Here is a 10,547-nt window from a genome sequence, read left to right as displayed (position 1 = left end):
GGCTCAGCGGCTTGTGTGTGAAGCCAACTGGGGGTGCCAACGCCCGGGGGAGGAGCATCTGCGGCATATAATCAACACAGTGGCTGGTGCTGACTGGTCCCAGGGCTGAACAAGCCATGATGGGCCGATCTCTGCTCCGGTGTGGTGGTAAGGGCCCAGGGGCCAGGGCATGCTTGCTTAGCTGCTGGGCGGGTGCTAAGCAGGGCCAGGACTCCAATGGTCCCACAGCCCCGCTGGCAGACCCTGGGCAGCATCTGCTCCAGCGCTGGCCCACGGCCCCCTTGGCGGGAGGGGAGGCGCTGTTCCAGGGCTCTGTGTATTTGGGAGCGCTAAGGGAATTGGAACGGAATCCCACACCCGGGGCGCCCCCTGGTGGCAGAGATCAGGCAAGCGGGGGCAGGACGGTGGAGTGGGAGTGGGGATTTGGGGTGTTGTTCACCTTGCAGCCTTCACAGGTGATGACCCCATAGTGAATCCCTGACGATTTGTCCCCGCAGATCTTACACGGGATCACTTCTATTTGTGCTAGGACGGAGAGAGAGAGAGAGAGAGAGAGAGATCATGAGCACTGGCTGGAGCGCGCTGCTCCCTGCATGCCCTTGCTTGCTTGGCTCTTTGGCACTGTCGTCTAATGCCTCTTAGAGCGAGCGGGGTGGGGGTGCTGGGAGCCAGGACTCCTGGGTTCTATTACACATACCACCTCAATGAACCCCGGGGGGTGACCCCATTTAAGAGAGAGCAGAGCTGGGGTCAATCAGGATAGCGGGTAGAGCCTTTATGTGAATAAACTAGGTTGGCTGGGAGCTGGTGCCAACAGAGAAGAAGAATTTATCTTGCCAACTCCCCAGGAAAGTGCTGCGTGTTACGCAGAGTTTGCCCACACTGGGGCACCCTCGTCTCACATTTCCTCCCAGGCCCGGATTCCAGGCACTGGCCAGGGCGCAGGGGCGCTTGCCCGGCTGGATACCAATTCGCAGGCCAGCAACTGGCTGCGGGGGCTGTCACTCAGACAGCGTACCTCTGCTAATCCCGCCTCTGCCTTCCAGCCAGCTGCCAAACTCAGCAGGGAAAGAGGGGCAGAGCCCAGCCACACTCCCAGTGGCCTCGGGAGGGAGGGGGAGGGGTCGATTTCACAAATGGGGAAACGGAGGCACAGGGAGCAGCAAGAACTTGCTCAAGAACAGAGCGAGGCAGGGGCAGAGCTGGGAATGGAACCCAGGAGTCCTGGCTCCCAGCCCGCTGAGCGTCAGCAACAGAAACCTGCCGGGATCCTGATATCCTAACACCCCACACCCCCCATCCCACTCTCCCTCCGAAGGCAGAGCACAGAACCCAGGAGTCCCAACACCCAGCCCACTGCTCTAACCACGAGGCAGCATGGCTCCGTGGCACTCCTCTCTGCACGACGAAGCCTTCTCCGAGCCGGGCCGTGGTGAAGGGCTGGGGCTGGCTGATCTAGCCAAGGGCGCAGGGTGGGGAAAGCCGGGGAGAAGGGGCGGGTCACAAGAGGGAGCCAGGGCAGGAAAGCGACCCCAGACACTCACCCAAGAGCCACCTAACTAGGGTCCCCATCCCCACCCTTCGGCGGGACTGTGGAGAGAACAAGACGCAGCTAGAGCTCTGGATGGGCCGGGGCACCAGCTTCCTGAAGGGCAGGGAGGGCTGTGGGGCTGGGGGCCCATCCGGGAGGGCAGCAGTGTGTCCTGAGGTGCTGGGAAGAGCTGGCAATCGCCCCTTTGCTCCAGCCCAGGGGGTCACCCTGTGGGCATGCTCCCCTGTGCCAGGGCTGCCCCCTGGGCCTAAGCCGTGCCCCATCGTGCAGCCCAGCAGCTCCTCTTTCCAGGGGTTATTTATCCAGCCGGAGCAAAGCTCCTCCGCACTGATAAGCGCCCTGCCCACCCCCCGGAGATTATCGTCACATGATGGCCGGTTACATAACCTGGAGATCATCTCATAATCGGCCAGCCAGGCCCGCGGGGGCCCCCTTAACCCCTTCGCAGGCAGCTGCTGCCCGGGCACTCTGCTCGCCAGGGGGTTTTCCTTAGGGAGCTGGATTGGCAGCCCTGGCACTCCCCTCTGAGTGCTGGGAACAGAACCCAGGAGTCCTGGCTCCCAGCCTCCCCGGCGCACCCAGCTGTAGCCACTGGGACAGAGACAAATCGTCTCAGAAGACATTGAGACACCTAGGAGCTTGCAGTAATAAGCAGGGGTGTATTGTGGGGATCAAGGCATTGACACCGTTGTCTGTCCTAATGCCCCAGTTGCTGGAGTTAGGGGACGAGCGCCGAAATTCAGCTTTCATTTAAAAAAGAAAAGTTACTCCCCAAGGACGCACAGAAAAGCTTGAAGACGGGCCCCGAGTGTAACCAATGCCTGCCTGAATCTGCAGACAGCCTACACCAACAGCTCTGAGAGGTGTGAACAGCCTCGTTCCCGGGGCTTCCAACCTCCTGCTGGCCCAAGGAGGGGCGGGGCTATGGCTGTGCATGTGTCAGGCCCCCGACTGCCGTTCATGGAATCCGGTGCAGGGTAAACTTTTTCCCAGAAGGGCAAGAAAATCTACCACTGAAATAACTCCTGCAAAAACCCCAGGCCTGTCACTGCTAGGGGCTGGGGGCTGGCGCACAATTTTAAAGGAGGGTCGGGACTATGAATAAACAGCCCGGAGCAAACCGGGGAATCATGTCCTGCTCGTGCGTACACACCCAGGGTCCGACCACTGTCACTGGGGCTTAGAGTCTTTGGCACCAAGTCTGCTTGTATCCGAGGGTCGAGGCCCATGGGTTGGGGGCTCTGCTGACAGCAAAGGGTTTGTGGGGACTGACACGCTGAGTTCCCTGCTGCTTTGTGGTGGGAATGTGATGCCAAAAATTAAGCTGGAAAGGGGGAGAGAGGGTATATGAGGCAGAAGACTGGGAATCTGGGTCCTGGATTCTATCCCCATCTCTGAGAGGGGAGTGGGATCTAGTGGTTAGAGTAGGGGGGCTGGGAGCCAGGACTCCTGGGTTCTATCCTCAGCTCTGGGTGGGGAGTGGGATCTAGTGGTTAGAGCGGGGCGACGGGGCATCAGGACTCCTGGGATCCATGCCGAGCTCTGGGAGGGGCTGATCCAACAGGGATGAGAAGCATCTTCCTGAACCCCCTGGGCCTCTGGCCACGGGGAGCTGTGAGCATCAAAGAGCTCTGAGTCCCTCAGATGAAAGCCCCTTGTGAAGGGGCGCGCGTAACCACATCCCGCACCTTCCAGGCCCAACGGCTGCTTTCCCGAGCGTCTCCTCCCCGCCCCCCGCACGCAGCCGCCTGGCACCGGCCCAGTTCCTGCGCTGGTTTGCTCTGCGATACGCCAGGCGCCCATTTGGTTTGTTCTTCCTCTCTAGAGCTTCCCTTATCGATGTCCCCCTCCCCCCTCCCCCGCTGTGTAATGAACCCAGGCGATCGGCGCCCTAAATAAGGACCGAGAACTCGTCCCCCCATCGTCTTTGAAACCTCAGCAGGCAGCAGATCGCCTGACGCTAACCCACAACTGGGACGCACCTCCCACCGCGCAGGAAGGCAGAAACTTCTCCAGGGCAGAGAAATCTCACAGCCTCCCCTCCACTGCTCACCACACACCAACAGGTGAAAACCCCTACCTGCTGCTCGCAGGCAGGTACCAGTAAACAACTCTCCATCACCCCCCGGCAGGAGCGAGCTAATGGGGCCAAGGGGCGGGGGAAGCACCACAATTTTCCATTGGCACAAACACGCTGATACAGGGCTTTAAAGGCCCCGTGAGGCTAAGGCAAAGGGGCTAGCAAATCGCAGGCTCCAGGGCTATTATACGGGCAGGGGTCAGGAAGGGAGTTGCTTCTCTCCTAGCCTCCAGCCAAAGCAGGACATGGGACTAGATGGAATCGGTGGGGCTGCACGTTGGGCCAAATCCTGGCTTAGATGGGTCACAATGTTTGATCGGCCCTGTCTAGTACGCTCCCCTCAGCCTTTCGAGGTGTGATTCAGCCGGGGAAAGGGGTGTGACGGGTTGGATCACAGAAACCCCCTGGGGGCTGCCAACTGATGTCCCAAGACTACTTCTGCCCCTGCTTTCCCTGCCAGCTTGGGACTCCAGCACCCTGTCTTGCTGAGCCAGACACGCCTGTCTGCTCCAACACAGACCCAGGGTCTGAACCACATGCCCCAAAGCTGCAGACTTAACTGAAAGCAGCTAACAGAAGTGTTCCTGTCTTTAACACTCAGATGCCCAACTCCCAATGGGGTCCAAACCCCAAATAAAGCTTATACAGGGTAAACTCATAAATTGTTTGCCCTCTATAACACTGATAGAGAGATATGCACAGCTGTTTGCCCCCCCTCCCCGGTATTACTACATACTCTGGGTTAATTAATAAGTGATTTTATTAAATACAGAAAGTAGGATTTAAGTGGTTCCAAGTAGTGACAGACAGAACAAAATGAACTACCAAGCAAAATAAAATAAAACACGCAAGTCTAAGCCTAGAACAGTAATAAAACTGAATACAGATAAAATCTCACCCTCAGAGATGTTTCTGCTTTGAGCAGGGGGTTGGACTAGATGACCTCCATATCCCTTCCCACCCAGATATTCTATGATTCTATGATTCTTTCACAGACTGGACGCCTTCCTAATCTGGGCACAATCCTTTCCCCTGGTACAGCCTTGTTCCAGCTCAGGTGGTAGCTAGGGGATTTCTCATGATGGCCGCCTCCTTTGTTCTGTTTCACCCACTTATATATCTTTTGCATAAGGCAGGAATCCTTTATCCCTCTGGGTTCCCACCCCTCCATCTCAATGGAAAAACACCAGGTTAAAGATGGATTCCAGTTCAGGTGACATGATCACGTCACTGTAAGATCCCAAGCCTTCATTCCTCCCAACCTGACTCACAAGAAGGCCTGCCTGCAAACAGAGCCATCAACAGTCAATTGTCCTGGTTGATGGGAGCCATTAAGATTCCAAACCACCATTAATGGCCCACACTTTGCATAACTACAATAGGCCCTCAGAGTTGTATTTCCTATTTCTAGTTTCAGCTACAAGAGTGGTACATTTATACAAATAGGATGATCACACTCAGTAGATTATAAGCGTTGTAAGGATACCTTACAAGAGACCTTTTGCATGAAGCATATTTTAGTTACATTATATTCACACTCATCAGCATACTTCCATAAAACCATATTGAGTGCAACGTCCCAAGGGGGTCAGGGCAAGGTGGGTCCATGGTCTAATCTGCTGCGGTGGGGAGCTGGGAGAGCAGGCGGGACGGAGCGCTGAGATGCCCTGGCGTGGCTGTGGCGAGATGGGCTGAACCTCAAGCCCTTCCCCTCGGCCTGGCGCAAGCAGCAACACCAGAGCTCCTAGCCCGCTGCAACCGCAGCTGCACAGACCTTTGTGACCACGTTCAGCCACTTGTGACTCGGAGGCACCCAGAAGCCTTTTGCACCCTGCAGCCCCCACCCCGTCGCCGTTCTATAAGCCACGTCCCCTGCTGGGCCGCGGCTCATTAGACAGACAGCAGTATTCATAGGTTATCCCTTTCGGGATGGATTTATTAACTAAATTAGCAAGGAGCGAGCCAGACTGCGGCTGCGAGGAGACGGACGCAAAAAGGAGCATGTTTGAGCACATTTGCAGTTGGCCCTGACCCAAGACACTAAGGCCCTGATCCTTGAAGGGATTTAGGTGCCTAACTCCCATGGGTGGAGTCATAATGGAGACTGACTTCCCCTCGCCAGGTGGGCAGGGGGTACCGTGTGTCTGACCTTCACCCTGCTGTGGACAAGCTGCGGGTGTCATTCACCAGGCCCAAGTACACTCAGACGATCCACGGCACCCCAGAGAAAACAACAGGACTCTGCAGATCATTAAAAAGGAGCAGAGAACTAGCCCAAACCCAGAGACTGCTGTGCCGTTACACCAGGGGTTCCTTTGGTCCTCGTACTGCTGCTTTGTGCTTACATCACACACTGCGCATGTACAATTGGTGCCCACACACCTGCACACTCTCAACCCCCCTCGGCCCACTTCTTCCCCCAGCACAGAATTAGCCTGTGGAACTCGCCGAGACAAGATCTCCCCGAAGCCAAGAGCTCCGCAGCGTACCAGAAGGGGCTGGACTCTTATGGGGCTAACGAGAATAGCCAGAGTTGCAATAGTAAGCGCTGGAAGGGATGTCGACTCTCCTGCGTCAGGGCATCAGCTAAGCCTGGGGTCAGGAAGGGAATTCTTTCAGGTTGCCCTAACGCAGCCAGGGCTGGCTTTTGCGTGCGGATACATTCCTGTATTTCCTTAAACAACACGGGGGCTAGTAAGTTTGTCTGATAATCATCCTCTATCCTACGCATTCCATTTCCTCTCTGCAACCACCCACTACTCAGACCCAACGAGAAGAAAAAACCACAAGCTTCAATTGATTCGCCCCTAACCTCACAACAGAATGATTGTAATTTTTTTTTTTTTGTCTTTTCAATCTATCTATAGCAAATCAAATCGGTGGGAATGGGCTTGGGGTTTGACTCAGAAACAGGAACCCAGTGCCTGAATTAGTCAAAAAACTCAAAAGCCAGAGAGCAAGCTGCCAGTAACTCTCATTTTCAGGTGATGGCTCATGCCAGTAAATTCAACCTGAGAAAGGTCAGCGAGGTCTCAGGCGAATTCCCCCACAGCAACCCCATAATCGACGTGTGATGCCCGCGGGTGGCTGAGTAAGAGGATGAAGCCAAGACTTCGGAGGGGAGGAAGCAACAACCCTCCCTCCCCCCCAAAAAAATCCTTTGATACCAAAAAAGTGCAGCGTAACCTGGCCGGGAACCAGCCCCGGCCAACGTTCCTGACTTTAACCACCGAGGGGCGTCAGCAGGCGGGTCCGTGTCACGCTTCCCGTGGCGTCACGGGAAGTTCCACGCGCCCGCGGGGGGGGGGGGGGGGGTAGGGCACATGGAACTTACTGAAATGGGGGTCACGTGGGAAAACATGCTAAGTCATGAGATGCGAGTACCGGAGCAGGGAAGTGGAATTCTCCCCTCCGCGGCCTTGTCCAGACACACGGGCGACAGCGGTTTAATGCGGAGCGTGGCGTTCAACGCACTCAGCTAAACCAGTGCAACAGGCCGGGAGGGGCTGCTCTCGGTCCCGTTTAAACCAGCCTACGTTGCGTCAATTAGGAGCAGGCTCAAGCCACCCATCGGACGAAATCAGCGCGTTAATTAACCCAGCACGTGTGTGGGTGATAGGTGGCGGCTGCCCCCTGTCACCTCCAGGGACCTCCAAAACTAAAGGCAAGAATCATGGCAGCTCCAGCTAAAGAGCCAGACACCCCCCCCAAGGGGACCACGTACCGTGCACGGACCGGCGGCTCCCATGTAGACATCAGTCCCAACTGGGGCTCCCAGCTTTAGTGTGGCTGGCTAGCCGAGTCTCCAAGGCCCACGTCCTCAAAGGGATGCAGGCTCCTGCCAGTGGAAGTGAGGAGCCCACAGACCGTTGAGAATCTGGGCCCACGTCCCCCCATCTGCCATGTTGCTATTTAACCCGCTCCTGCCCCCCCAGGCTTTGCTGGCCCATGGGGGACGGCACGGCCTACTTAAAGCCAGGCCGAGCCGCCCCGTGCACGCTTGCTCCTTACGCCGGCTTCGTCCGTCTGAGGGGCCTGCGCCGAGCCGGGGCCTGCCAGGACCTGGCCTGGGAGAAGGGAAAGCCGGGCACACTCAGCGCTGCTACGGAGCTGAGGGGCGTATGCCCTGCAGAGCGGGCGCACTGGAGAGGCACAGAGGTAGCGGGGCCAGCAATGGCCCAACCCCCGCCGCCCCAGCCCGCAGGAGAAGAAGGATGGCCCAGTGGTTAGGCAACTAGGCCAGGCGTGGGCCTACCTTGACCACACGCTCCCTGGGCGACCTTCTCTGCGGCTCAGCTCCCTGTCTGCGCAAGCCAATAGCCTGCTGTCCCGCGGTGTTGTGCAATGTGCCGTGTTTACACGCGAGAGGGGAGGGAGCCCAAGCCCAGATGCTATGGGGATGGGCCCAGGTGGAGGGACTTCTCTCTATTCTTCCTCCCCTCTTATAAGCTACTCAGGTGGTCACGGCCCTTTCAGCACCCAGTCGCCTCTGCTCCACGGCTTGGAGAGTGACGGCACGCGTGAGGGCAGCCCCGGCCCCCGAGGGGCCCCAGTCTCACGCTGGAGCCCCTGGGTGCTATTACAATACACAGACTAAACTCTGAGGATCCCTTGCAAAACTCTCAGAGCCTATGCAGGTGTTCACACTAATTGGGGAGCGGGGGAACTAGTGGTTAGAGCAGGGGACTCCAGGGTTCGTCTCCCAGCTCTGGGGGGCAGTGGGGTCTAGATCAGGAGACCGGTAATCAGGATGCCTGGGTGCTTTTCTCAGCTCTGGGGGTTGAGCAGCTAGAGCAGGGGTGGGAGGGAGTCAGGACACCTGGGCTGCAGTGCCTGCTAAATTACTGGGCAAGCCGCTCCCCGCTTCCCTGTGCTGCAGCTTCCCCACCTGTAAAATGGGGCTCGTGAGACTCACGTAAGGGTTACAAAGTGCTTTGAGATCCCCAGCTGAAGGACACTCCTGGCCAGTATAATGCTGAGCAGTCACTGGTTTCCTTGCCCCGCTCCCAGTCAGCAGCTGAGCCTTTTAGATCAACCGCACAAGAACCTGGCGGATCCATACTTTAACTGGTGGTTTAACCCCCCCCCCCAGCATGCACTCCCCCTGCCCCACTTTTCAAAATCATGTGGCCGTGGGGGTTGCAGTTCGAGCTGTGGGGCGCACAGGGCTGTTTAGCGGTGATCCCCGCCCTAAGTTCCAGGAAAGATCAGCATATTTACATATTAATAGAAAACAGAAAAACATCCGTGCAGCAGCCACCATGGGGAGGGGCTGATCAGATCACAGGTTGCTTTGAAGCTCGGTGTGTTTCCCTTCCCCACTGCTCCGGGCCGTGGTTCAGGTCTCGGGCAGAACCTACGGGGTTTTCGTGACCTACCAGCAAAGCCATGGCCAGCAAAATAATCCTAGCCACCTGGCCCTTGGATCTCACTGCATTTTGCATAAGGAGGGAATGCCTCAGATGGGGAAACTGAGGCACAGAGCATGGAAGAGACTTGCCCAAGGTCACACATTTGGATATAGAACCCGTGAGTCCGGAGGCCCTGCCCCCTCCTGCTCTAACCACTAGGCACCGCTCCCCTCCCAGAGCTGGGAAGAGAACCCAGGAGTCCTGACTCCCAGCCCCCTGCCCTTCCTCTAGTCACTAGACCCTACTCCCCTCCCAGAGCAGGGAAGAGAGCCCAGGAGTCCTGACTTCCAGCCGGCTGCTCTATTAACCAGCCCTGTGGATTTAATGTTGGTGTCGATTGCTTTCATTGCTGAAAACTAAGATTTACCTTCACACTCGAAGGCCAAAATTAAACTCCTAGACCTCAGATTTTGGCGTCCAACATGACCTGCTTTGCTGAGGAGCCACAAACCACACAGCTCAATGCCTTTGCCAATCAGGCCCCTTGCACAGAGGTGGCTCGTTATGAAACGCGGGAGCCTCACTTGAGGGGTGGAAATGTCGACCTTGGCACCCGAGCAGAATCTGTCAGAAGGGGGCAGGGCCAGGACTCCTGGGTTCCTTCCACAGGTCTGGGAACGGAATCTCGTGACTAGAGCAGGGGGCTGGGAGTCAGGAGTCCTGGGTTCTACTGCCAGCGCTGGTAGAGAGGTCTCGTGGATACGGGAGTCAGGACTCCTGGGTCCCCTCCCTAGCGCTGCCGCTGACTTTGCCGTGTTATTTCGCACGAGTCACTGTGGCGGCGTGTGCCTCGGTTTCCCCCATCTGAAACGGGGGGGACGATAACCTTCAGTGGCGCAGCCTGAGCCATGGTTGCAGGGAGGGTGTCTGGCTGCCAGGGGAGCTTGGGCGTGGGGTGGGGGGTGTTACACGAGGCTCAGTTAATACCAGGTGACTGATGTATCCTAACAAAATGTTACAGCACCAGGGCCAAGGCAGACTCGTAAAACAGAACTGAGCAACTCAGCAGCCCCGGAGGAAAACCAGGGGCAGGGCGGGGTGGAGGAGGGTTACCCTCCCCTCACTTGGCACCAACAGGAGCTGGCTTCCTTGCCAAGCTGAGTTGCAGGCTCTTCACAGACAGGGGCATCCCTACTGGTTTGTTGATAGAAAGCAGCCCCTGGCGCAGGGCCGGTGAAGTTTCGCGCCCTAGGCGAAACTTCCATCTTGCGCCCCCCCCCCCCAGCCCTCCGGCAGCCCCCCGCCCCCCCCCCCTGCCCCGAGGCGCCCCCCCCATGGCAGCTTCCCCCCCCCGGGGTGCCGTGCGGCAGCTCCCCACCCCAGCTCACCTCTGCTCCGCCTCCTCCCCGAGCACGCCACCCCCGCTCTAATTCTCCTCCCCTCCCAAGCTTGCGGCGCCAAACAGCTGATTGGCGCTGCAAGCCTGGGAGGCGGGAGAAGTGGAGCGGCGACCGCGCGCTCAGGGAGGAACGCTGTAAAAAAAAAATTGGGGGCACCGCTTTTT

General features: G+C 57.6%; 1 protein-coding gene across 1 annotated transcript in view; it reads right to left on the bottom strand.

Annotated features, from left to right (window-relative positions):
• Positions 1-10,547, bottom strand: part of RORC (RAR related orphan receptor C) — a 66,996-nt gene that overhangs the window by 11,384 nt on the left and 45,065 nt on the right. Inside the window, exon 3 of the mRNA XM_026656245.2 lies at positions 440-525. Coding sequence (XP_026512030.1) covers positions 440-525 — 86 coding nt within the window. The remainder of the gene's footprint in view (positions 1-439; positions 526-10,547) is intronic.

The sequence above is a fragment of the Terrapene carolina genome, unplaced genomic scaffold (genome assembly GCF_002925995.2).
Source record: "Terrapene carolina triunguis isolate 2854851 unplaced genomic scaffold, T_m_triunguis-2.0 Scaffold227, whole genome shotgun sequence".
NCBI lineage: Eukaryota > Metazoa > Chordata > Testudines > Emydidae > Terrapene > Terrapene triunguis.
Note: the sequence above shows the minus strand (reverse complement) of the source record. Positions and strands in the feature narration are given on the sequence as shown.